Here is a 27,491-nt window from a genome sequence, read left to right as displayed (position 1 = left end):
AGCCACCGCCGGTGCGGTGCCAGTGTTCATACGCTTGTTCTGCTGTGGCATCGCCGAAAATAATAATTTCCTTCTTTACAAAACAATGGGGTTGATAAGAAGTTTCATGATTGAGTGGCCCTTTTAATAAAACGCCTTGCTGATACAAAGTGCCATCCACTGTGGCTTCAATGCTAAGCAATGTAGGCCTAGCGACAATTAGGGAGAAGCCGACGGCCAGAACGCCGTCATCAGCCGCGCTTGTGGGCGACACTGTTGCTGTAAGCTTGCGGCATCCTGTGTTGTAAGTCTCATGAGCTTATCGTCTACTTTTAGGATATGGGTGAGGCCAGACTTGGGCTTGACAACGAGCAGCGTAAACGATGCTGCTCAGACGGGATGGGGTATTGGTGCCTTGATGTAGTATGCCGCATCTTATACACTACGCTGCTGCACTGTCAGGTTGGTACTCGAAGACAGTACAAAGGCGCTGTTGGACAGCACTCTGTGTGCATTTTGTGTTGCTTTTAAGACATGTATTAGTGTACAGTGTATACATTGTTCGAGCGGGCCCCAGCTCATGCGGCCTTCTTACTCGAGCGCCAATGTGCTCCTGAATCTCGCCCACAGGCGCCGTGCTATTGCCTAGGTTAAATGTGTTAAGAGATCCAAAAGCAGTTTGTGGTAACCACGGTTAGTAGCATGATTGTTGTTTTATCTGCTTCATTGGCTTCACATAACTATAGCACCTAAAATAGCGCAACCGTGGATGACGCTGCTCGTGCAGAGAATATGCAACAGACGACGCGGCATCGGTTTATGTCGTCACTGGCTACGCCGGGGGCCAGATCAGCAAGTGGTTCGCAAAAAAAAATGAAAATACCTGTTTTAAAAATATCTGCAGCTCCGATGGAGCTGAAACTTTGAAGGTTAGTTGCTTGGCACATCGGGTATAAGATGCAGTAGACAGTTTATATCCCAAAATTGGTGTCGTGACCGCTTTAAGGAGCTTTACAACTGAAAAAGTGTTACAACAACGCATTTTCTCTGTGCAAATACTTGACACGGCCAGATAGCTGCATCACCTGCACGTCTCCTGTGCCTCATTGAATGGCATGGTGCAAGCCTGTGTGAATATTCGATTTGAGTTGAATGTTTAGTATTCGAAATATCAAAGTATTCATTTCAAGCGAATAGAACCATTTGTAGAACGATTGATTTGCATGCTTTCAGTTGAATGTACCTCCTTTATGGTGGCATCATGGCCCGTGTGCAACCAAAGCCTCTGCTTCATCGGCACTTCCTAGGTGTACATGCCACGCTGCATACCTGCAACCCCACGTGTATGCCAGAGCCACGTGTGTGCTGCAACAGACAGGAGCAGGCGTGAGTGTAGTGCCCATCGATGTACAGCCGCTCAAATCGTTAACTGAGGTGCGTGACGGCCGCATTTTCCGTGCCGCTGCACCTTAGGGCAGATAAAACTTACCGGAAGGTCCTTGGTGAGCTTTTGCTTATACTTGGACTTTTTGCTAGTTATCTTTTCTGCAATGCTCAGAATTGCAAATGCTTCTCTATAACGGCCAGACTGCGCGCTCTAAGCTGTGTGTGAAAATGAGAAAATGTGCAATGCCCATCATTTAGGGACGTGCTCACCGCTGTGCCTTTACTGCCTGCTTTCGGCGTCGAAAATGCTTCAAGCTGCAGTGGGAGCTAGCACGAGGCGGGTGCCCATTTTTGACATCTGGGGCAGGCTACTAGAAGTATCTAACTTCTATGGTGCATACATCAAGCAGGTGTCCACAGACTCGCACTTTGAAGGCAACAAGAATGCAACAGCGCAGTTGCAATTAAGAATAGCAGTTCAAGGTCCCATAAATAAGTCATGGTACTCAAATATTTTCAGCTGTGCGTGTAGGTCTGTGCCCCAAATTTCCAATCACCATTATTGCACTGCGTAAGCCCAGCTTCAATTATTATGACAAAGCATCAGTACGCACTTCCCTTTTAACGCAACAGCATTAATTTTACAAAAAATTTGGCGTTGATGTGAGCGTAAATGGGCATGGCGGATGGTGGTTGGTAGGTGACATGGCCTGACACTGATTGCTTGTCAGATTGCATAATGTCATAAGACCAGGTGACATGGCTAAGTTGGCAAATTTGGGTCGCTCATTTCAATTTGAATCAGCCTTCCAGAACCTTTAGATTCTGAGCCATGCATGCTACTACTAGGTCACGCGGGCACTTTTGTACAGTTTGTTTAAAGCAGGGCTTTCTATCAGCGTCATGGTCTTATAATGTGGTAGCGTACAACTGTATGCATGTGCGAGGGGATAGAGGCACAGATAATCGGACTAGTGATCAAGTGAGTAGCAAAGTGCATGTATATAAATGATATTCCGTTACGCAAACCGCAAACAGACATTAATGCTGTCGCACTGTACCCTTAAACGGGTTGGGGCGTCAAATTTCTCTTACTCCATTTGTACTTCAGAATTATGCATGAGACATCAGTGAACATATATCACTGCGTGAAACTTGCTTGCACTCAGTAAATAAGATATCACATTTCTTCTGCCACGCTGTTAGTTTCGGTTTCAGGTTGCGAAGCAAAGCAAGCTATAATCGGATACATGTCAAGAAAAATGCGGCAAACAGCCCTTTAAGACCCCCCTCTAGCCAGTGACGCCGCGGCACACACTGAAAAAGAAAAGATAAAACAGAAAAACGTGTTGTTCTGTGCTCGCAATCTTGCGGACTTTTACCAAAATGGCCACCTTTGGTTGTCGCTTCCGTCCGTTGGTGTCACCTCGTAGGGCTCCATGTTGGAAAAGATGCAGTGAAGCGCAGAACAATGAAGCGGCTTCGTGAAAATTCGGCAGTGCTGAAATTCACCATCAGAATTCGTTTTACCTATTGTACTATGATGAGCCAACGACTATCGATCAATTTGATTAAAGGTATGTATTTTTGCTGGAACTCGCGAAGCATTTAGGAACTATTTGCCAGCACGGACTCGCTCGAAGAAACCACATTCCAAGCGCTACTCCTAGGTTCAAGGTGGTTGGCTGTGACGTCATGGTATAGCTTGGCAGCTATTGGTTGGAGGGGGGTCCTTTAATAGTTTTTTGTACGCAAGTTTGCCATAAGGCATATTATATAAACTCATGTAAATGGTTTTCCGTGAGGAACCGGAGCAGGCTCCTGCTCTTAGCGTTGTCGGTGAGCCATTTAGAAAAGTCCTCTTCCCTCGTTGTGGTTAGTCCCACTTCACGCAGAACCTGTGTCCTTGATGCCCTTTTCCCTGCACAAGTCCATAGCAGGTGGCGAACATCCACTTCTGCAGCTGGTGTGGAACACTTCTGGCATGTCGTTGGTCCGATGTCTGCTTGCGATTCCCATCGGCATTTTACCGACGGGGTAAGGGCCGCCCCAGCTCTTATCCTTCTAAGGGAAACCTCCTCCAACCTCTTTAAGTTACGAGGGAATGGGAATGTACACGGGGGAATGAGGGCACGTGTACTTTTCCTTAAAGAGGATGCTAAGATGGGAACAGCGGAGCGGGCATCGAAAGGGAGCCTGGTGGGGGGCATGCTGCTTTTTTCTTGACCTGTATCCAACTATATTGTGAGATCACATGATGCATACAAAAGCTGCAATATAATCACTGCTTTCTCGCTCTAATTTGCACAAACTCTTACACTAAGCTGCTCGGCCCCGCCGGGGTGGCGCAGTGGTTACGGCACTCGACTACTGTTCCTAAGGACGCGGGATCGAGTCCCGGCCTCGGCGGCCGCTTTTCGATGGCGACGAAAAGCAAGGCGCCCATGTGCTGTGCGATATCAGTGCACGTAAAGAACCCCAGGTGGTCGAAATTTCTGGAGTCCTCCATTACGGCGTCTCTTATAGCCTGAGTCGCTTTGGGACGTTAAACCCCACAAACCAACCAACACTAAGCTGCTCCAGAAGCCGGAATGACAGCGACTGGACAAACAGTTATTCATAGAAACCCGCATCAATATGAGGTGTAATCTTGGTATAGCAGAAGCATGGAAAAATTTTGCATCCATTTATAACGCAGGTGAAGAAAACTCAACGAAAGCATTTATTTAAACTTTGTTTTGCAGTCACCCCACTAGGCAAATGCGCTCTCCGCTTCATGTCCAACGCCACCTCACGCCAAGCTTTAATAGGGCCACGCACCTTCTTATGCTTGTGCTGGTTTGCTCTCCACGCTTGATCAGAGAATTTCGCTCACATTCACCCTAACACAAACAAGTGAAGGTCATAGGAAAAGAAAGAAAGAAAAGAGCCAGCAAGGAAAGCATATAAGCCTAGCGCCATTCTAAATGGAATGGTGTAAAGTTTTACTTTTTAGCTTATTTGTCTCCTTACTGCGAAATAATTTTGTTCACTGTTTTCATATTTTGACACACCTTGCATGCCTACATAGCTTTTTGGGGGGCACGTCGCCAAGCAAATTTTCAAGGTCTTTTCTAACTGGAGTTGCTGTAGTTGCGCATCACCATTAATTTCAGTGATATGACATGGTGATTCCGCTCTTTCCCCCATTAGTTCTAAAAAGGATGTTATACCCCGGTCAGACGAGCAAGTTTAATGTCACTTTCAACGAGTGCACTCGCCTTTAGTGTCATTCGCATCGTGTCACACGATGAACTTTAATGACACTCGCTGCCGAACACACTCAGCGCAAAGTGAGTTTGGGGAACTCGCTACACTTTGTCCGGCAGGCGAGTGTGTAGTCTCGACAGCAGGACACTTCATATTACTCATACATTTTTTGACAATTACAATGTTTTAAAATGTTTATCGTAATTTTATGAGCATTTCTATTAATAGGCAAGAGATTTAAGCTGTCACCAACTAAAAACGATGCGTACACTTGAATAGCTACCCTCGCTCTCAGTGCTTGCGCTAAGGCGAAGGCGTTCGTCTGCTGCTGCACTGATGGTATGCGGTATCTCAAGCTGCATCAACGAAGTTGGAGTTATTTGTATACCCAGTCTCTAGAAAGCCGTCACTTGACACGGCAGCATTTCGCTCAAGCGCCGGCCGAAGGTAGCACCGCTTCTGCTCCCGCAAGCCGCCAGCGTCAAGCCAGCACCTTTACGGTGCACCCGGCCCCGCTGTCACCGGCGTCAGAAAAGTGTGCGAGAATTTGTTTTTCCTGTAAATAATAATCCCTGGAGTAAAGCAGTGTCAGAAATTAATACTTTTGGGGGATCGTTGACACGCACCGAGTCGCTAGCAGGAGTAATTGCTGCGATACAAGCAAATTTCTGCACGCAACTTCATAGCCATCATCGCCGGCGGCGTGGCACAGCTCACCCTTGTAGTACACGCATACGCTAGCTACGCTCCTAAGGCATCGTCGATTTGAATTGCACATTTTTCTCATTATTCTCATTATTCTCATTTCTCTCAAGGCAGTGCCACAGGTGAGCCATATATCCTATTAAGCTGGCCATACGAAAGCGCCACCCACTACTTCAATGCGAAGCAAACTATAGTCCTAGCGGCGACCACGGAGGAGCGCACTTGCCCCGCGCACTCTGCTGTTCACGGCGCTCACGGGCGGCACTACAGCGGAAAGCTAGTAGCATCCGGTGCTGTGAACGCTGCGAACTTCTCGCCTACTTTCGTGATGCTGCGGAAATTGGACCTTTTTCGACGTTGTGTACAATTACACGCCAAGCAAACTGTGAAGACGTGACGATGCTGCTGTGCATGGGTGCTGCGCCGCTGGACATTTTAGGCTGCTTAGAAGCGCCGTCGGACATGATTTCGTGTGAAAAAATGCACGCTGCTCTGAATCATACAACTCGTGCACTTTTCGCGCTCAAACACCAGTGACTTTTTTCCATGCATAGGCAATACCGGCATTTTCTCGGTTAACGATGCAAATCGAAGTCGCAATTGCTACTTTTACGATAACCGCAGTTAGCAGCGTAACTATATATCATAAACGAGGCCGGTTTTGCATGTAAACAGCAGTAACCATGCATGTTAACGAAAAGCGCGTGCGACATCGCGATGCTTTTTAAGTGAAAACCATGTACTCAAATGCACAAATAAACATAATATTACCTTGGGGTAATTTTGCTTGCAATAAAATTGAATTTTAAGGTATTTTCGTGAAAACTAATTATTTTCCACATAAGGCTGCAGCATCCGCATCGGCACTGCTGTCATTTAAAAATGACACTTGATTTTGCCGTGTGACAGTGAGCACCGAAGGTGGCACTCTTCCTATGTAAGTGCACTTCGTGAAAGTGTCACTAAACTTGCCCATGTGACAGGGGTATTACTTATCATGCAGAGTCGAAACAATGCTTCCATCTAACTGTTCGTAACAAATGTGCCTATTGCTCTCGAACAGATATCATTATGCTCGGGAAGAGCCATAGACCCTCATTAATTCAAACTCAAAGGGACCCCAGTATTTTGTTTGAATTATCGGAAGTTCTCGCATCTATGACCCTGAGCAAGATTACAGTGCACATTATAATGAAGTATTCATTTAAATCATATTTTAAGCACTTCTACTCTTTTATTACACAATAAAAACAGCAGAGATGAAGGATCCAGAACAAGTTTATTGGAAATTTATGGCTGACTAGACCGTTGTTGATTGCTTCTTTTCTACATGTGCATTGAGAACAAAGTTCTCGATTCCATTAAGAGCAGCCAGTTCTTTTTCAGAATTTTCTGCTGCAGTCAGAAATTTACCCCGGCAAGGTAATCGAAGGCTTCAGAGGATTGCTCTTCTGATTCCTCCTCTTCACTTTCTCTACTGTACTGTGCTGGCAGCACCTCAGCTATCAAGTCGTCCAGAGTGTCTTCCATCACACGCAGAGGTTATCATCAGCAGCTGCAAATTCACTGAGGTCAGCAGCTATGTTGTGTGCTTGGAGGGCAGAAAGCACTAGCCCTGCATCATCGCTCTCCATTTGGAGGCAGTCTTCATTTTCATTTTGAGCACAGTCAGGCAAAGTATCACTGCTGTGGCCTGGTATGCGGAAGGCATGCTGGAAGCAGTTCCACATCGTTGCTGGCGTTGCTGCACTCCATGCGTCAGCTAGCATTCCCACCGACGACAGCAATGTTACGCTCTACGACATGGAATTGTCCATGCATATTAGCATCCTCTTAAGGAGTAGCTTCCTGTAGTTTGTCTTCAGACATTTGATCACCCCTTGATCCAGGGGCTGGAGAACAGCAGTTGTGTTTGGAGGGACGAATTCAAGACTAATTGCCTCCAGGCCCTCCACATCACCGTGAGCGGGACAGTTGTCAACAATCATCAGCACTTTTCTTTTATCGCGCTTGAACACCACATAAAGTTTCTGCAGCCACTTTTCAAACAAAGATTGTGTCATCCACGCACGTGAATTTGCATATGAAACGGGTAGAGTTCGGACGCCTTTAAAGCACCTCGGATGCTTTGATTTGCCCACAACGAAAAGTTCGGGCTTGTGGCTACCATCCATATTGGCACAAACCATGACTGAGTCGCTCCTTGCTCAGCTTACCGCCGGTACAATGTTCCCCCTTGCGACACAATGTTTGCTGAGGCAGGCACTTGAAGAATAGTCCCATTTCATCAGCATTATAAATATCAGCTGAGGAGTATTCAAGCAGTTGGCTCTGAAGACGCGTCTGCTGCCAATCGGTAGTAACCGCCTCATTCACGGCTGCCGCTTCTCCACTTAGTTTTGAAAGCGAGGCCATGTTGCTCCTTGAATCGCGACACCCATCCATCACTACACTTAAAATCGTCAATTCCAAAGCGCACAGACAGTTCTTCGGCCTTTTCTCGCAATATCGGTCCACTTACTGGTAGATTGGAGCTCCGAGCGCGCTTAAGCCAAAGGAGAACCACCTTCTCAAGCTCCCGATGCGCTGCCTTCCTAAGCCTTTTTCTGTCAAGAGTGAAGCGACTGGCGTTGTTTCGCAGCTTGTCTTTCGCTTTCACAATCGTTGTCAGCGTACTTTTCGTTATCCCATACTTCAATGCTACAGCAGTCTTCTTCGTTCCAGCCTCAACTTCTTCTATGGCTGTCAATTTTTCTTTCACAGAGAGCGTCCGATACTTCGCGGAAACATGAGGCTACCGACGCGGGCAACCGACCAGGAAAAAAAAACCATGATCGGTCACGTGATTCGCAGTCGGTCGACGCTGCTCGAATCACTTTCGCATCCTTCTTTTTGTTTCTCTCCTGCAGTTTTGAGAATTTTGACAAGCGCAGGCGGACAGTAGTCTTTTCTCTACAAGTTTTGAGGGCTAAATGTTGTTTTAATTTCGAATTTTCTCCATTGAACTGGCTAGCAAGCCACAAAAAGTTGAGCAGCGCCCTTCGGGAGGCTTTTGTTTCATTTCGAACGTTTGATTGTCGGGCTGTTATTCACTTTCTTTTCTTAAGTCATAATGTACCTACTTTTACATTTTCCACTGTTGTAGTGTTATAAGAACTCGGATTTTTTGCCAGTGGCGGAAACGATTGCCGATAATTTTGCGGTATGGACAAGCAAAAAGTATGAATTAAGCGAATTGCGGTGTTTGCATTAAGCGACGTTGAAATACATTGAAAACATGACGAACCAACCAAAAATTTGATTTTTGTTTGAATTAACCGAAAGTTGAATTATCGCTAGTCTACTGTATTGTATATTCGTGATTCTGAGCACCTCTCCTTCCTCAATTTTTGCAAAATGAATTTTGAAAAAAGTTTGCATGCGAATTCAAGCGCCCACTTTTTTCTAGGAGAAGTATGTAGACAAGGCTGCCAGCTTGGTAGCTCATTCAGTCATCAGTTTGGAGCTGTCGGAGGCTCAAAATGGTGGCGCGATCTCCTATGTCCTGTATTGCTGCGTTCCAACACTACATGACAGGGGGCAGCACAGAATGCCAAAAACAGACTGGAGCAACCCAGATTACTCTATCACCATGTTGTCACGTGAACCTGGAATCTGCGGCCATTTGATTGGCAGGTTTTGCAGGCGTCACTGTCTTAAAGTGTTTTGTTTGGCAGCCATGGCGGAAGTCTGAATGAGTTTGAAGAGGGCAACCACAGCTTTGACCGCAAGTAACTGTAATCATGTTTGAAGATGTTAGCCAAGTTTGTTTGCCACATAAAATGTTATTTTTCGTGGCCATCTCGCCAAGATAACGTGAAAACGGGAGGGGAGATTTGAGATTTTTCAAATCTAATCACCCCCCTCACTTCGGGCATCACAGTCATGAAAAAAAGTGCGTGCTTAAATCAAGTAAATATGGTAACTTTTTGCATAGAAAAAAGTTTGGATGGAGCTGTCCTCAATGTTCTTCTAAACTGGTTTTTAACATCAGACACACTGTTTTATCGGGCAAACATATTGGCAACTGCTGAAAGCCATGATGGTTTTGAAAGAATTTTATGTAAGGTATAAGGTAAGCTATGCAGTTCATGGTAATTTTATATATATACTGTGATGTGCTTGTTGACACATTTTGGCTCGTCTACAGAGGTGTTTTTTTTTTTTCTCTCTCTCTCTCTCCTGTTGCGTAAAATGAGTGCTGTGGTAGGCTGTGTCAGTGCATACAACTGAGTGCCTTTTTTTTTTTACCTGTGTTTTCTAACGGCAGAGCTCTAATTATACGTGCTTGTTTTTGCAGGGCCCATGGGATGGGTGCAGCGTCAGATGAGCGTGGGAGCAGACCCCCGGGCTCTTTTGGAGCGTTTTGTGCCAGACAAATCCGTCATCCCCAACAATCTTGACCGGCTCACTCTGTGGAAGGTTCTCATCAGTATGCTGAGTGAGGAGGAACCTCCTCGACGCACCAAGCTGGCACACGTCAACACCCTAGACGATGTAGTCCAACTTCTTCGTACCTGCCAGCGGGTTCTTGTGCTTACTGGCGCTGGTGTGAGTAGCCGACTTTACAGTGTTCTGTGCTCTTATTGCAGTCCACATTTTGCTGTTGATTGTGTGTGTGTGTGTCATGCTTGTCATGTGCTTTTAGTAGTTCTCGTGGTGGAACTTTCTAATTTATGCAAATGCTGCTTGTGAAGAGGCTCTGCTGCTATTGCATCACACCCTGAAATAAGCTACAGGGGCGCTTACCATTTGGTGCAGTTTTGCATCAAAACTTTTGGCAGCATGCACAAAAGTTTCGTCTCAAATGTCAACATCCTTTGGCAATCCTTGACCCTTCTTTGTCTGGAATAATGAGGTTCTATTGTGTTGACTGAGGCCCTCTTCCTCTTGTTTGTTTTCTTTAAAAAAAAAGAAAACAAAAAGGGTATGAGTACTTTTTAGCCTGGCAAGCTTCATTCCCCTTGTTTTAGTTTCTCTTTAAGCTCATTATAACCCACGCATAGACCTGAACACATATTCTAACTTTGATCTCTTGTAAAGGTTGATCCCTGTTAGTGTTTGTAAAATAGTTGAAACAACGAAAGCAGATGCAATGCTGAGTCGCATTAAAAAGTGCTGTTAAACCAGCCATTGAGGTAGTAAGCGGCTGTGTACATACTGCTGAAACATGCACAATTTTGCAATTTATTCCTTGCTGTGTGACCTTTAGCTATAGTAGGATGGTACAGGCATGCTATTTCTTGAATGAAATCACTCAGGCATCCAAATAAGCAGAACGTTTCCACAGCAGTAGCCAGTAATTTATTTTTATTTTTTCGTGCTAGTGAGCAGAATTATATTTTTAAACACCCTTGATCAGGTGGTGGTATACATATAATTTCATTTGTGAGTGTGTTATGCTTTTAGCTCTGAAGCTACTCTATTAATAAACTTTCAAGCCTTCTATTCCATGGGTGTATATGCTGTGACCAGTCTGCATTTCATTGCAACTGAGTGGCACAGCTGCATGCATCGTTTCAACTACTTGGAGAGTGATGCCAATTCTTCAAAGCTAGTTGTACAAGAGCTTTGGCTTACACAAAGGCAAGGTGAACTAATTTGTATATATGATTTATGAACAGGTCTCTGTCTCCTGTGGGATTCCTGATTTTCGCTCGAGAAATGGAATTTATGCTCGCTTAAGCAAGGACTTCCCTGCGCTGCCGGACCCACAGGCTATGTTTGACATTCACTACTTTCGAAAAGACCCACGGCCCTTCTTCAAGTTCGCCAAGGTAATCCTTGCAGCTTGCTCTCCAATAATAGGCGTTATTGTTATATATTATTATTATTATTATTATTATTATTATTGCTGTTAAAAAGCACGTCATCTTGTCTTTTGAAAGGGGAGTTAGTTTTTCTTTAAAATGCCTTACCATTTGCGTCCAGGTAGAACGAAAGGAAGAAGATGGTTACACGGTATGAAAGAGCACTGACCAAGAGTAGAGGGGGGGTAAGCATTAGTTTGCAGGCCAAGCCAACATTTCGACAAGTGGACTTGTTGTCTTCGTGTGCCCAAGACAAGTCTGCAATGTTGACAAGGAATGCAATGTTGGAAGCACGTTTTTTATTTTCACTTCTAAATTTTTTATACCTTATCTTGAAGTCCTTGCACAGTTGTCGTGCCTCCGAGTGCGAAGTTCAGTGGGCTGCTAAATCTCTATTATTAGCTCAATTTTAAAACTGCTTCCAACATTGCATTCCTTACACTTTATATTATTTATCTGTATATTAAAAATTAATTTCTGATGAGCATTTTCTTCCCTATTGTTTGAGCAGACAGCAGCAATAATTCTTTAATACCTTTAGAACTAACTGTCTTAGAAGAGAAACTTTTGCATATTTGAAATCAGTAGAAAAAACTGAACAATTGTGTGAGGTTTTATAAAATTTGGGTAATAAATAACACAACCAATTTACGACCCATGTCCCCCTTTAACCTTGGTGTATCGAAAATGACAGGAAATCTGTAGAACATAAATTGTGTTCTCAAACATTAAGTTTTTGAATGTATTCAAGACCCCCTGCCCCTCCCTTGCAGTATTTGTTGCTGCGGTATACAGTCGAACCCGGTTATATTGAACCCGGATATATCGAATTTTGGTTATATTGAACTTGCGAAATATCCCCTTGAAAATCCCATGTAAAAGTATAAGAAAGCCGCATCATACATTGAACTCAATTTCACCGGTCGTTCGATATATCGAACTCCGCACCACGCACTGGAAAGTGTGCCTTCCCCAAAGACGATTGCATTACCCTGCGTGACGTTTTCAAGCCACGCGCGGAAGGAATGAGAGGGGACAGTTCGGCGACGGCTGGTCTGGGCAGCGCCGTGCCCATTCCCCAAAGGCGCGCGCATCTCCAGTTGTCCTTTCCTGCGCGCCAACACATGACGTTTGCAAGCCTTGTACGTGGATGTGCCCATTCTTTTGCCGAGCTATCTCTCTCCTTCAGCACGGGCAACGCATGCGCCAAGCCAGCTCGGCCTGTTTTCAGATGTCGGACACTTTCTCCAGCGTGTGTTGCGAACCCTCTGCGTGCGGCGACGGGGCGGCGGACAGACGCTGCTATGGCGCCTGCGGATGTTAAGAAGCGGCAGCTCTCTCTGCTTTTTTTTTTTTTTTTTTTTTTTTTTCTTTTTGCGAGTTATTCTTTCTTATCGTTGTTCTGTACGTGCGGCGTAACGCAAGATATGGCGGCTGCGGACGTTAAGCAGCAGGGTGTTCTTTCTTTCTTTTTTTTTGCGGGGATGTTTAATTTATTTATTTACTTTTTTATCGTTTACCCTAGCAAGAATAAAACAGTGAAAGCACGCGGTCAGCTGCTGCTATCATGGCGCCCGCCCCAAGCGCAGCGTGATAAATCGGACCAGGCCTGTGTAATCAAGCCATCACGGGCACTCTGCCAAGTTCGCTCCCCGCCACCGCAGGAGCTATCAGAAGATAAACGCGCCCTGACGTTATCGCTGCGCAGCATCTTGGCACGCTGCCAAGAAATGAGCTGTGGATGAGACGACCGAAACGGACTGACGCGCGCCATCGACATGCAAGCGAAAATGCTCGCGATTTCTGCCACCGCGGCGACACAGAAACCTTGTTTTGAGCTGCCGCGGTGGCTTGAGCGGCGAGAGGGACGCAGTTCTTACAAGTTAAAAATTTTCGCTCTGTCGCTGCCGCTCGTCGCTGAGATCGCTCAGTCGCTTGCATGTGAGCGAGCTGGCCTTAACGCTTTTTTTTTTTTTTTAAATTCTCTGGTGCAAAAGTGGAGGGTGGGTTCATTATGCGAGTGGGTTGATTACGCGACAAATACGGTATCGTTTTTTCGCATCGTAAGTGCCGTCACAAGCCGATTTCTGTATATCGAACTATTTCGCGATCCCCTTCGAGTTCGATATATCCGGGTTCGACTGTATTCGTGCAAATGCATTACTTCCACAATGCTTGGACGACAATGAAAACATAACATGTACTGGGATACAGTTAAAACTCGATTTAACGAGGTGGAGTGGAGCTGTGAATTATATTATTCGGTGAGAACTTCGTTAAAGCGAGTGGGGGATTTCTAGGTCACTTAATTGAATACATTCGATTATTTGGTTTAACGGCATCTGGAAAGGTACCACGGCATCATATTTTTGAAGCATAAATGCACTGTAGAAGCGGCGACACTGCTAACACGCATGAAAAAAAAAAGCAATAAAAATAACCCCTGCCGTGATGGTGCAGTGGTTTGGGCTACTGTACCAAAGGATGCGGGATTGAATCCTGGCTCCTGCAGCTGCTTTTCAAGGGGTTCTTCTGTTTATAATTATTGCCACAATTGCCATGTTGCGAGCTGCCACTAAACCTTGATCGTCTCCCTCGTGTTTAACCTCGACTTGAATTTGGCATCAAGTCTTATTTTATACTGCTTGATGCTGTATAGTACAGTCGAAACTCGCAGTAGCGAAATCGCCGGGGACAGCGAAAAAATTCGTTTTCGCGAGAATTTTGTTGCCACGAAAATGAGACTGGAAAGATAGAAAACAGCCCGCAAAAAGAAAATTTATTGCCAAAAGTCGGTTAGCTTGGTTTGCCGAGCCTTGCCTTGCTACAACTTCATAGTTCTACTTTCACATTGCAAGCCACAATATATCGTGAAGGTATTTAAAGCGACTTAGCCAGTCAGCGCTTGCTCTGAATTGTTCATGCCCGAGCATTCAGGCGAAGCCCACAGCCTTCTGTTGCAGCACTTTGCCAGACAGAGGCACTTTGTTCGCATGCTGTTCACAAAACCAGGCAAACACCGCCTTGTTGATGTCCGGGAACGCCGCAGCCGTCACTGTTTTGTGCTGTGCTCGAGCACCATTCTCAAGCGCACCGAGAATGGCTGCCTTGCTTTTCAAAATTGTGGACAGAGAGCTGCACGCAATGTTGTACTCGTCGGCAATATCCATTTTTTTTTTTTCCTGCCTTTTTCTTCTTGAGCAATGATGGCAGCCTTCTCTTGCAGCGACAAAAATCTTCATTTTTTGGCTTGCGGAGACATCTTTCGAAACGCAAACGTGCCGACTGCTGCTCATACACACACCCACACACACCACCACCACCAACGCTACTAGAACAAACTCAAGGTCTCTTCGATTTGGCTTGCACTGGCTGCACTAGTTCTGAAAAGTGCTGCAGCGGTGCCAGGTGGTCACGTGAGCGTGCAGTGCCAGTTCCGACACTGGCGTGCGGCGGCAGCTGCCAAAACGAGTACGCAAGTGTAGGACTCTGCAACCTAGCAGACGCGTGCGCGCATCATGCATCGCGTGCTGTAACATGATCACGCCCAGTTTCGAAGCCAGCTGCCGTAGGCCTACAGCGCTCGATCGGAAAGTGACGACGACTAACAGTGACACCAATTGACCAAATACGTGCGACTGTGCACGATCGTTATATCGGACGGTCTGCGAAGGTGCCATTCATGCGCCTGGGTACGAGAGAATTAACGTTGTAAGCAGTTGCCACGAGTACTAGTTTAAGGGGGGATGAGGGGATCGGAGCAAACTTTTTTATTTTTTGACTTAGAGGGATGAAATTTGGCAGGCTGGCTTGAAATAGCATCAAACAGAAAGGTATAAAGTTTCAAAATGATAGCTTCAGTAGTTTTTATTTTACCATTGTTTATATGTTGTTAACATGTTGCTTGCTCGTGGAAAGCCTAGCATGACAGCAAAATGGGCTACGGGTCTGTAAATGTTCTTAATAGTTACTAGGAAGTGTGGTCTAGGTCAAGATTCTCCTTAAATTTTTTTAAACTTCTCTGCTCTTTTCCTAAATGACTTATTATACATCTTCTCTTTATGTTTAGAAGGTATCATGCTCTAATTACTGTGTAATAAAAAAATGGTGAGCCTAAATAGCAAATCTGAGACTGTCTTGATGTAAAGCACATTTCAGCAATTACAACAAGACAAACGGGATAAAAATCCATGCACCCATTGCGATGCTGCGCTTTCCACAAGCAAGGTGGTAAGTTCAAAACGAAGTTTTCAGAAAACAAGCTCGAAAGTTCCAAACTGGCACACACTGTCTAAAATGCTCCTGCACTGTAAAATTTCATGTCTCTGGCAGCAGGCAATTTCTTAGACTTTTGTCCTTTCAAAAGATGGGCTTTGTGCGCCTTCTTAATGCGCTGAGAGTCTTTCTCGGCGGCCCGCTGAAGAGAAAGGGCTCCAGGGCGCAGGCCCAATGTTGTGCACAGGTTTGAATATGCTCTCAGATTGCCTGAGTTGTACTTCAAAATCGCCTCGTGCACTGCTGTTTCCACAGCGAACAGTGAGGCATGCTGGTCTTTCGATAATAGTGACCAAATCACTGAATGGAGGCTCTCAGCCGCATTTTGAGTTTTGCCTCCCCTGCACCGGGCCAGCAACTGAGGGTCTGAGAGGCGCTGGTACACTGGCAGAAGTGCTTCAGCGACCTTCGGTGATAACTTGTACTTGTGAGGGGGTGGTGGTTGTCCTTCTGCCTCTGCTGATCGATGTTTGCACCAGCTGAGGGGGCCAGGGGGACACAGCTCATGATGGGGCTCACCATCCGTCGACGTCACATGATAATAGGTCGACATTACTGCCCTTTGCATTTCTTCAACTTCTGAGTGGTTCCGCAGAGCGAGGCCATAGTAGTCAGTCAATTTTTTCATCAGCTGCTGTGTCAGGCCCCCCTTTCCACCTAGTGGCTCTCCTTTTTTAGCCTTGCTGACCAGGGAGCGAAGTGCAGCACCCATCCGTTTTTTCACGTGATTTATGCAGTCCTCTTTGGAGAGCTGCACAAAACCATAAACTTCTTCGTCACACAGAGTGCGGAACATGCGGCTGTCCCCATCACAGACTATGTTTGTGTACCGGAGATCATTCTTGCTCAAAGAGCGCCTGAACAGCTGCAGTGCAGCCTCCACCTCCATTCGTCCAGAATTCACATCAGTGTTTTTCTGGCACTGGTGCTGTTGCTTCCACTCAGCATAAGTGGGGTCACTTTCAGCTGGCTGTCTGCTGCACCCAAGGCAGAAGTTCGAGAGAACCACACAGTCTAACACAAGCCCTGTATGAAACTCAATTACACAGCCTACGCCAGTGTGAGAACTGTGGCCACGTGTCAGCCACGTACCATCGTACACGACTGTAATATTCTTCGAAAAGGTAGTTTCCATTTCTGTGTACACCTTTCTCACTGCCTCTACAGCATCTGCAAAGATGTTGTTTGCAGCTGCTTCTGCAGCAGGCTTGAAAGTTTTTTTTAGATGCTCCTCATATGTTTTGTGGTGTAATCCTCTATGTGAAACATTCATGGTGGCCCAGAAGTCATTGAGAGCAGTTGGTCCCTTACCAATGCTCTTTATCGCTTGAATTGATCTGATGTTGATATCAAAGGCTCTAGAACCACTCTGCCTTTGTGAAGACCATTCAGATTGGAGGGCACCACAGGAAATACACGAAAGTACCATCTTCACAGCTAGCCCTAATTTAGTTTCCCGATGCACTGTTAGGCCAGGCTGATGACAAATTGGGCAAAGCATGGAACTAATCAGCGAGTTCAAGGCTGCTACTTGCACAAGCATAAATTCCTCTTCTGGAGGTGCGGAAATGGCATCTTCTCTTGAGTCAGTCAGCGCAAACTTGCGCTCCGTAGCTGAAACCGCGCGAAGCGATTTGCAAACACTCGATGCTTGCACCTTTGCCGTTTCCGCGGACACAAATCGTGTTCTGAGGTGAGCTTGAATAGTGCGACGTTCACTGGATGAATATTCGTCACTGCGATGATCGGCCACCGGCGAGTCCGTGGAAGCGAGCGTGCACCCGCGATCGCCGTAACCCGTCGATGGCTCGGCCGCCGGCGCGTCCGCGAAAGCGAGCGCGCGCCCGCGAACACCGTAACTCGTCGATGGCATAGGATTGCCTTCACTCGCGGTTGTCGGCTGTGGACACATTTTAGAGTTGAAAAACACATCGCGGAAACGTGTCTCCACTGTGCAGTCAGGCGGTGATGACTGTTGCAAGACCACTTCGCTCGACGAGCTTGTGCCGGGACGCTCGCGTACGGTGACATTCACTGGCGTGTCGATCCTCACTGGCGAATTAACGTTGCGCCCACGGCTCAACGGCGAGAAATCGTGGCCCGTCTCACCTTCGCTGGCTGGTGCCTCACCCGACGAACTTGCAGTGGCACGTCCGTGCACGGCGAGACGCACGTGTGCGGCGACGCTCACTGGCATGTCGATCGTCGCTGGTGAAGTAACATTGCACCCGTGCCTCGACAGCGCAGCACGTTGTTCGTTGTTCTCACAATCGCTGGCTGGTGCCCGACTCGGCATGAGATCGCACAGCACATTGGGAGAGAGATCGCGTAGCACGTTGGGCGCGTACTCCGCCGATTCCGAACGGACGCTCGGCTCGGTAGAACCACCTGTTGATGATCGCCGCTTCTTCCTTGCTGTAACAGGCTTGCGTTTTCGCTTCCCGTAAGCATGCTTTGTCCGGAACTTCTTTTCGAACGTTCGCTGATCCATTGCACGTGGTCGAAGACTTGAAACGCAAGAAAAAGAATTGCTTTCCAGCGGCGGACAAAGCAGACGCTCCTTGCGCTGGCTGCCATTATTGCCGCGGCATCAGCCAATGAGGAGGCGCCTAGCAACACGTCGCGGCGCAGAGCCAATCGGGGCGCGGTATTCATTGGCTGCTTCGTGCTGCCGTCCTGCGGATATTCCTTTTTTGTGCGCTTGCTAGCTGGCGGAGAAGGGAGGGAGGGGTTGGGACAAAGAGCTGAAGAGTCGGGCTTTCCAACGATGCCAAAATGGCGGCGCTCCATGGCGGGAAAGTCAAGCAGTCATGCCGTGAACTTGGCAGCTTTTTCGCGGTTCGGGAAGAATATCTCGACGCCGGCACCGATAAATATATTTATTTAGACTACTTAGAGTTTGTTTTTTGGTGAAATATTTCAGGACAACATAGAAATAATGTTGTAGATTCCGAAAAGCGCACTTTTCAAAAATCGATTTTTTTCGCGATTTTCGCGATCTGATCCCCGCATCCCCCCTTAAATAATTAAGACTGCCTAACAAGACGCTTGATTGGTTTCCACGAACTTACTTCTGTCCAAAAGCACTAGCTGACGCACGTATGTTTGTACCTCATTGCGCTCTCAGACATTCTATGTGCTCCGTGGGCGACAAGTTTGATGTCGCATAGTCGCTACGCAAGCTGTCTTGTGGCACACACACTTGGCACGACAGAAACTCGATCGATCGCAGCTGATTTCTGTTCGCATCCATCGGTCTTCCGAGGTCACAACGCGATAAAAAAAAAATACTACATAGGACAACGCGCGCGAAGGTGCCGTATCGCGGCCACGTACCACTACATATGTGGCCACAACTACATATAATACCGCACCTCCATTGACAAAATGCCAATCACCAGCATGCAGCCCAACTACCTTGTATACGCAACCATTTACGGATCCGTTAGCAGCGAACCGTCCGGGTTCTGAAGGAGACAGACTTTACAAAAGCTATGCAGAACGATGCGCAGCGTCGTCTGCTCTATGGCCAAGCGGAGCGTACGCCATGCTGCACTTTTTTCTGCACCTCTTTTGGAGCGAGTGCAGAGTGAGCAAGAACTCGTGCAGAACTAGCCCTGCACCTTGACAAAACAAGGAGAGAAGTGCAGAAGGCGCGCGCGGCACTGGCAAAACGAGGACGGTGGTGCTGCACTACTTGAACTAGTGCAGCTGGTGCAGGCAAATCGAAGAGACCTTCAGTTTCACAGCTCCCCATACCGCCCAGCGGAGGAGTATGTCCCAGGTGGCGGTCGCGAGAACTAGCGGCGCTGCAGTCAACTCTTGCTCCTTGCCGGGCATGTCGTCTGCTACACTCAGCGCGAAAGCATGGAGCGTCCAGCACACACGCAGCTTTTGCTTGCTGCCATTGCACTGTACGTGGCTGCAGTATAATTATGACTACATTAGGACAGTTCTGGCTTCGAAGCGACACATTGAAATTCACTTGTTAAGGGGGGACCCGGGTCTTTGCAGCCGAAAATCGGTCAAAAAATCGGATTTTCAATCTTCTCGTTTTCGCGATTCTGAGATCTTTCCGCAGCTATCTCCGAAGTTTCGTTGAAAAATATCGCCTAATTTGCGAGTTACAGCGTTCCAAAGACGAGAATCTGCGCGTATGGCCCTTTAAACTGAGGTCAAATCGCGCCGAATTTCGATATCCCGCAGTTCGAGAAATACGCGATCCGCGGGCATAATCTTGGTGTCGTTCGAAAGATCGCGATTCAGGCCATTCCTATATCTCGGTTGGTGACCATGAGCGAGCCCGCCGAAGCGGAAAACAAAGGAATAAAACTGCGTGAAATGCGCCCTGCTATTGGACTCCCACCGCACGTGAGCAAAAGGCGAGCTTTGGTTGGCTGGCGGCGTCGACTGCTCGCGGTCCGGCGCCATTATGAAAAGGTCTCTCATTTAGGCCTAGTCGGCCTAGCGCCGTTCTCTCACCGTAACCACAACACGAAATGCGCAGTATTGAGATTCACGCTTCATTATTAGCCTAAAAAAAAGTAGCGAGAGGAGATAAACGCGCCGGGGACGCTGCATCGCCGCATCTGGTTATCTGCAATCAATAGAGACTTTTAGTATAGCGTATGGACGCTTTCGTACGATAAACGCTAGAAAATTATGGGACGCTACTCCGTGTGTTGCATCGGCGCTTTTAGTTGGCCTTGCGAAAGCGCGAACGCAAACTACAGTGGCGACATCTAGGTTTAGAATAAGAAAACACATTCGGGCTTTTTTTTTTACTCGCAAGCCAAACCCAGCCAAGTCGCACCGGAGCCAGTTTCTTTACTGTGGCTACCTGTGGCAGTTTTGTTGTACTCCCTAATGCTGGTATTCCTGCGCTGACGACTTTTACACTGTATTGCCGTCATGGTGCATAACGGCCTCCTTTCAGCCCCGTACTGCCAAGCATATTTTTACGGATACACGCGTGTAAGCAGTCAAGCCAAGACGATTCACTTCATGGCGTTGCCATACCAACAAAGCAACGCTACTCGTCAGGCTTAGGGACTGCGCTGCCGCGGTGCAATATAAAAAATAGAGGTAAATATTCGCTAATTATTTGTGCTCAATGCTACACGAGGCAAAGCGAAAACCCCGTGTGCCATTTATAGGCGGCAGCGCGCACAAAAACGCGGTAACGAAGACAAATTCACTCTGAAGCGGGCGACCTGGACGCCGCCATCTTGTCAACGCTGATCTCCCATCGTACGTGAGGGTTGGGTACGATAAACTCAAGTTTCAGCGTACGCTGGCCTATCGTACGAAAGAGTTCGGTCTCGGCTATCGTATAGCGCATGCGCGGTGCCTGTCACGATATTTTTGGCGTGCGCTATTCCTTTGCGTGTGTCTGTGTACGCTATACTAAAAGTCTCTAATGACGCGATGGCCTGATAACGGCGTAGCATAGCCGGTCGTGCTCAGTGCGATAGCGAGGAGCGGCACGATATGCTGCGTACGGAACCGTGAGGGTGCAGATGAGCAAGTGCAGCTTTCAACGCCGGGATAGATTGCCCTGTGAGGCAGTGCCGCGACCAGCCGCAGCGGCAGTCGCGAAGCAGCGTCCCGCGACACGCGGAACATAAAGATTGCGCGGAATCCCAAATCTTGTCGAAATAAACTTTCTTCTGAATGCTACGCGGTGCAAGACGAGCAGCGGTCACTTATCACTAGTTGCAGGCCGACTGCGTTTACTGCATGAACGTGAGAATGGCGATCGCACGCCAGAACTTGGCACCAACTTTTGCGGAGGTCACGATGTAAACCCACTCGTCTTGATGGCGGCCTCCGGACCATGCGTCCCGTTCGCCGGAAATTTCATTCTTTGAGGGCGAATTATATCGACGGGAAATGATGCATTGGCATCAGGAGCTAGTCAGAACCAACTTTAATGAGTTACTGTTAGCTTTGGTGCTTCAAAAATTTATCAACACGTTTTTCCTCAATTTCTCAAAATCAAAATATTGAGGACGGTACATGTTTGGAGGTGCGATATCTCTGGTTCTACTTATGATATTGCTATAATTCCTTTTGCACCAGAAAGGTAAACTCATGTACAGTGCAAAAATATTAATTAATTTGTGGTATTTAATGTGGAAAGTTATTAAAAAATTTCATGTTTTCTGGAGTGTCAAGGTGGCTTTTTGGTCTCTGAACTTTGACAAGCTGTAACTTTGGTTAAAATGAAACCAGGACATTCAATCTTGATTTTTGCATTCTCTGTGTGTTCTAACAAATTTAGTCAAATTTTCAGTGCATAGAAGCACTCTAACCTTAGAAGGTAACGCAGTGGATGTCACATTTACTACTGCATTGTGCGGATTGCCCCCATTACATGCAGAAATCTGCTAGCCTGGACAGTGTATGCTCATGTAGTACATAAAGTGTCTGGCTATTCGCGTCAAACGATATAGTGAACACAGATTAAGAATAAACAGCCTCCGTCATCACCTTTCATCCGTCATCATTAAGAAGCGCTTTTCTTAATGTCTCACTTTCGAGGTATGGCATGGAACATAGCTCCAGATCGGCACTCTCGCACTCCCGTATACAGCAATGCAAAAAAAAAAAAAAAAAAAAGGATCTAAAACAATGTCAGATGTGAAGAGTTATTTAATGAGTTTACTAAAAGAGGAATCTGTGAGAATGGGCATGTGCACTGCAAAATTAAATGACTGAACAAGCGCATGAGTCTATTAAAACTACTTATATTGCAAGTAATCAAGTCACGCCTTTGAGAGATTCCCCTCCCCATTTACACACACAGAAAAGAAAAACGACGTAATTTTATTGCTTATAGGGGAAGTTATATGTAATTTCAAACTAGCACAGGACTGCAGTTTTAAAACACGGTATTCAAGGAAAGAACGTTGGAAGTTAATTGCATGAACCGAAATTATTTATTAGCACAACAAAAAAAAAAGAGAAAAAACATGCAATATTGTCAACAGCACTAATGTCGTATGCAAACGAAATGCAGCAAACAAGCAGAACTTGATTTCATCAACCTGGACAAACTTTGCAAGGTTACGAGCAATTCAGAGGAGAACATTATACTTCTTTGGGGGAATATTTGAGTAGGCAGCAGAATCCTTTTTTTCTTTTGTGTGTATAGTGGGAAATGAGCGTTAGCGTTCCTAATTTCCCCTGACAATCTTTTTTTTTTATTGCATGTGATTTTGTATTGCTTCAACAGCAAAAACCATATTTGGAGCGAATGCACTTCAATGCGTGAATTAAGGAGCTCATATGTTTGGTTGGTAGCATATCTTGAGCTCATTCAGAAGCTTATACGCTTTTGTGCTTGCCCGCCTCACAAAAATGCAGTTACGACGCCGTTAGACATATCCTATATACCTCAGTCCAGGCAGGAGCTTGACGTACCAGCCATTGTCTGGAAGGCCTAGCTTATAGATGCCGATCTAGATTCTCTTCTGAGCTTTTTAGATGCTTATCTTCTAACAACGAGAAACAGCTTGAAGAACCGTGAAGAAGCGAGAAGCTACACTCCCATCCCTCCTAGCTTCCTAATTACCCATACAGCGGCCGAGAGTCATCCCTTCAATCAAATAGACTTTATTCATTATCTTTTTTTTCTTTTTCTTGTCAGCTGCGTTATTTTGAAGATATTTTAATTTTTGTGATCGTTTTGCTTGTTGAATTTCTCTGCAATTCTTATGATCTTTCCTCTCTTCTCATTAGCTCTGAATTGGAAGCCCAGTGCACAATTTTACTGCATTGACATGCTTCAGAAGAGCTTCAACTTAACGCTCAATTCACATGACATGAGAACTTGCAACATATTATTGCCATGACAATTAACCACTCAATGACAAAAGTCTTCTCAACAAGCAAAATTCCTCGCCCTCATGGCTCGTCTATTTCCTCATCACGAAAATACTCAAATTTCCTTCGAATTGCTGGTAACTGCGACAAACTCAAAATAGTACCAATCAAACTCCGTTTGTGCAGCTCAGTTGTCCGATTTGCGCTATATACACTGATAGGCTCTTGGAATCTTGCAAGTTCTCTACTGGCACTGCTATCGAAACACACGGGTTCTCGATTATTGGGGGGCTTTCTCTTCGGTTTATAAGGCATTCTGCATTCGAAATATGTGCCAGCAAGGAAATAAAAAGCTTTGCTACACAAACTATCACGAGAGTACTTGAATATAGTTCCTTTTCTAAATGCAGATCAGAAATTGTTCACTTCGAAGTAAGTTATCTCTTATGTGCAGAGCTTGTGCCCACCTTTTAATCTCGAAGTCTATCAGTGACACGAACAAATGAACTTCCAAGTAATCGTTTCAATAGGCTTCGTTGCCCCCAGTGCAAAGCATACAGGCCAGCATGAAGAGGCCTCATTTTAACGAAAAAGTGTAGCATAAAGCTTCGTCTTAAGAGAGGACGCGATAGAGCCTTTAACGCCGTCTCTTCATTCCGCCAATTTTAGGCATCTAGAGGCTGGCACTTTAGGTTAAAGATGCAGCATCTTCTTGGCGCACACCCTACGTTTACAGTGAACGGCATAGAATTAGAGGCTCACATGTTGGCGGCCTGAATCCCTGTCACAAATTGGACAAACTGGAAAAGGAGGAGGATGTTGCTAAATAAGAAGCGAAAAATTGCATGACAGCACTCTGAACGCTGCGCAAGGAACAGCTACGTCATAATTTATTACGAAATGACTTCCGCGTCACAATATCGCGTAATAAAAAGAAATGAAGCCGAAGAACAGACGTTATTAGAATGCTGGTTTTTGCGAGCAAGTCGACGACGCTGTCACACCTGTTTCACGGCATTAAATTTCGCATCACACAAACGCGTTCTCTGAACTAATGCATGAATTCGAAGCCAAACTGTCATAATGTAGTCATAACTGCATTGCAGCCGTGTAAAGTGCAACGGCAGCATGTAACAGCTACTTGTATGCCGGCTGCTCCATGCTTCCGCGCCGCATGTAGCAAATGACGCGCCCAGCAAGGACCAAGAGTAGACTGCAGCGCCGTTAGCTCACGTGACCACCATCGGGGACACCTCTCCGTGCAGAGCTGTGAAACTGAGTTTGTTCTAGTTACATTGACCACCACAGTGTACACAATAAATGCACTTGCAGAGCCGATGATAAGTCTAGTGTCGCCCCCTGATGGTGTCGCTGCGAGGCTGCTTCCCCTAAACATAGCCTCCGAGATCCGCGCGCGAAGGCGTGCGGGTAATCTCTGAGATCATGCTCTGAGTGTGTTTAGGGGCGGCCTCCACGAGCACCGCCCTACGGAACCGATCACAAAGGTCACGCATTGCACCGGTATGGTGGCTAACGCCGGCTAAAGGTGGCTAAAGTCGTGCCGGCTGCAAGGTTGCCAGGCACCAACACCGTCGCTGCAGCCACGCAAGCTCGCGGTGGCAGTTTACTCAATTTGAGTGCTTTTTTGACGCTGTTATTCACAATATGGGAGACAATATGCGAACCGGCGTTGCAGCAAATTTCGTTATCGTGGGATCGCGGTACGAAAATGTTTTGTTACCGGGAGATACGAAATACATTGGGGGCGCCTCTATGGGCGTTTGCTGGAGAGCCGGAAATATTTCGTTGCGGCGAGAATTTTGTATTCTCGAGATTTCGTTATTGCGGGTTTCGACTGTATACTTACTCTTTGTTGCATGTCCTCATTTTTGCTCTAGAGAGCCTACAGTGACTTTCAGAAAGTATTGCTTTGTGCTATATGTTACATTAGCCTTAAATTGTGAAACTTAAGGGCTGTGGAGGCGCTATAATAATACTACACACAGACACTGTTGTCTATCTCTCTCTCTTTCTCCATTGTGGACATTATTATTGACTACTTTATTGTTGGCATCTCTTTAGGAAATATACCCAGGTCAGTTCACGCCATCTGCAAGCCATAGGTTTATAAAGCTCCTGGAGGACAACAACAAACTCTTGCGGAACTACACACAGAACATAGATACTCTAGAGCAAATGTGTGGTATCCGTAATGTCATCACATGCCATGGTGAGTGCCTTGAAGTTTTCTTCACCAAGAACTTTGTTTTTAGGCATGGCTCATGTTTGCAAATTTTGTAATTAGCATTGTATATGCTTAGATTTTCAAGACTTCTTTATCTGACAGACTTCACAGGCACTTCTTCCTGGATTTTGTGGTAGTAGTGGCTTAGTGGATTAGAAACGTGCTTCATCATAGCGCACTGCACCTTAATGCATATCGTTTCTTCATCAGCTTAACTCACCATTGCAACCCCCCCCCCCTTTCCCTCTTTTTTACAGCTTGAATGGGTCAGCTGTTTGACAGTATGCACCCCTTTCATATGTACTGTATAAACCGGAATATAGGTCGATTTTTTTTCTCAAAAAAGCAAGCTACAGTCACCTCTCTTCTTATATAATGTTCTGTAGCAGAATTTGAGGCACAGTCTGGCAACAAGTGGCATGCCTGCTCGTGAACAGACAGCCAAAACCGTATCGACATCCTGCAGTTAATGGCATTTTTTTTTTTTTTTTTGTTCTAAGCACATTTATCTTTGTGTGCACTCTTTAGTTCAACCTATGACAGTATAAAAATGTCTCTTTAGGAATGAATAACTGCATGTGGAGGCAGTTTACAATAACTTTCCAGAAGAAGTGATGTTCGCAGATGCGAACGACAATATGACCGCTCTCTCAGCGACGGTTCGTCATTTTAGAAAAGAGCGTGCGGTGGTGTGGACAAGATCAGCTGTTCGCATGCAACATTTCAAGAAATGCTGCGTAAGCAACACGCTTGATAGAACTAGTTGGCACACTCTGGGAGGTGGCAGGAAGCAAAGAGCCGTCTTCGGACGATGCTGCTGAAAGTTTGGAGTGAGATTGTAGCTCCGGTGGTGCACGGACACAACCGATATTGAAAATATATGTGCTTCTTCACTTCTTTTTTCTTATTTTTCTTTTCATTTCACGGTAAGGGAGTCAACCTACAATACGGTTTATACGGTAAGGACTTGGTAAAGCTCATTTTTGTTGGCTCTTCTATGCTCTCTCCTTCATTTTGCACTATACTTAGCACAGACCTTGTCAGCATGCCAAGATGCTGTGTTCCAGTAATTATGCCATTACTGGTGCACCTCGTGGCATGGTATGTTTTGTTTGAGGAGAGTGCTGACGAAAGTGGCTTGTTTGGCAAGCTAGGCGGCATGCCAACTCGCTGTTGCGCCGGGAGTATTCAGAAGGCTAGCGAGGTGGTGTGGAAAGGGCATGGTACACATGGCGACGGGTGTTGGGAGTGCATACACAAACATCACTCACCATAGCGGACACTTAAATTAATTCGCGTTGCATTTTCCTGCTCTCTCTCTCTTTTCTGCTATTTGGCTTCAAATTGACAAATTTTCCTGCAAGTAGTGCGAGTAAGGTAGGATCGAGTGTCTGTGGTTGAAGCTAAAGCACTACGCGTGGTGCACCTGATGATGCATTCTTGGTGATGGGCGAGTTTCAACACCAGGGGTGGAATAATATTACAATTCTATTCTATCTGAAAACTATTCCATTCTGTCGCCTTCGCTGCCATTGGCTGGTTAAAATTTGAATCTGTACATATAAGGTTGCGTTGCAGGACATCACAGGACGTCACAAATAAGCTCACTTAGTCGTCACCTCATGCGCAGTTTTGACGTCATCCCCGGGGGAATGGAATAAATTTTAGAATCGCTATATTATTCCACCCCAGGAGAGCATTGTCAGGTGGCGCCACCATGCAGTGATACTTGGAGGGAGACCAGAGACTTTTGATCCCGACTGTACAGTATAACTATGTATAGTGCTGACACTTATTTTGTTACGTTTTAGGTTCTTTTGCTACTGCTTCTTGCACAAGATGTCATCATAAAGTGGACTGCAACATGATCAAGGAAGATATCTTTAATCAGGTATGTAAATATGAGGCATTGTGCTTTGAATTTGGCAGTATGAGATAAAAAGGGACAGTATACTCAGTTGAAGGTGCATACAGTA

At 46.1% G+C, this 27,491-nt stretch overlaps 2 protein-coding genes across 3 annotated transcripts in view; one reads left to right on the top strand and one right to left on the bottom strand.

Moving 5' to 3' along the window:
- Positions 1-27,491, top strand: part of Sirt1 (NAD-dependent protein deacetylase sirtuin-1) — a 61,307-nt gene that overhangs the window by 12,398 nt on the left and 21,418 nt on the right. For both annotated transcript variants that reach the window (XM_084588764.1, XM_084588763.1), the window contains exons 4-7: positions 9,659-9,909; positions 10,983-11,135; positions 25,353-25,500; positions 27,327-27,406. In XM_084588764.1, the coding sequence (XP_084444890.1) occupies positions 9,659-9,909; positions 10,983-11,135; positions 25,353-25,500; positions 27,327-27,406 (632 nt within the window). The remainder of the gene's footprint in view (positions 1-9,658; positions 9,910-10,982; positions 11,136-25,352; positions 25,501-27,326; positions 27,407-27,491) is intronic.
- On the bottom strand, positions 14,915-18,428 carry LOC146203425 (uncharacterized). Its single transcript, XM_084588761.1, has one exon. It carries the CDS (start codon positions 17,932-17,934, stop codon positions 15,460-15,462), a length of 2,475 nt encoding a protein of 824 aa, XP_084444887.1. The 5' UTR covers positions 17,935-18,428; the 3' UTR covers positions 14,915-15,459.

The sequence above is a fragment of the Amblyomma maculatum genome, chromosome 1 (assembly GCF_055883805.1).
Source record: "Amblyomma maculatum isolate TAMU_Amacu chromosome 1, ASM5588380v1, whole genome shotgun sequence".
NCBI lineage: Eukaryota > Metazoa > Arthropoda > Arachnida > Ixodida > Ixodidae > Amblyomma > Amblyomma maculatum.
Note: the sequence above shows the minus strand (reverse complement) of the source record. Positions and strands in the feature narration are given on the sequence as shown.

Bases quoted from the DNA above. Each gene is read 5' to 3' on its own strand.
- LOC146203425 (XM_084588761.1), bottom strand. From the start codon at position 17,934: ATGGATCAGCGAACGTTCGAAAAGAAGTTCCGGACAAAGCATGCTTAC.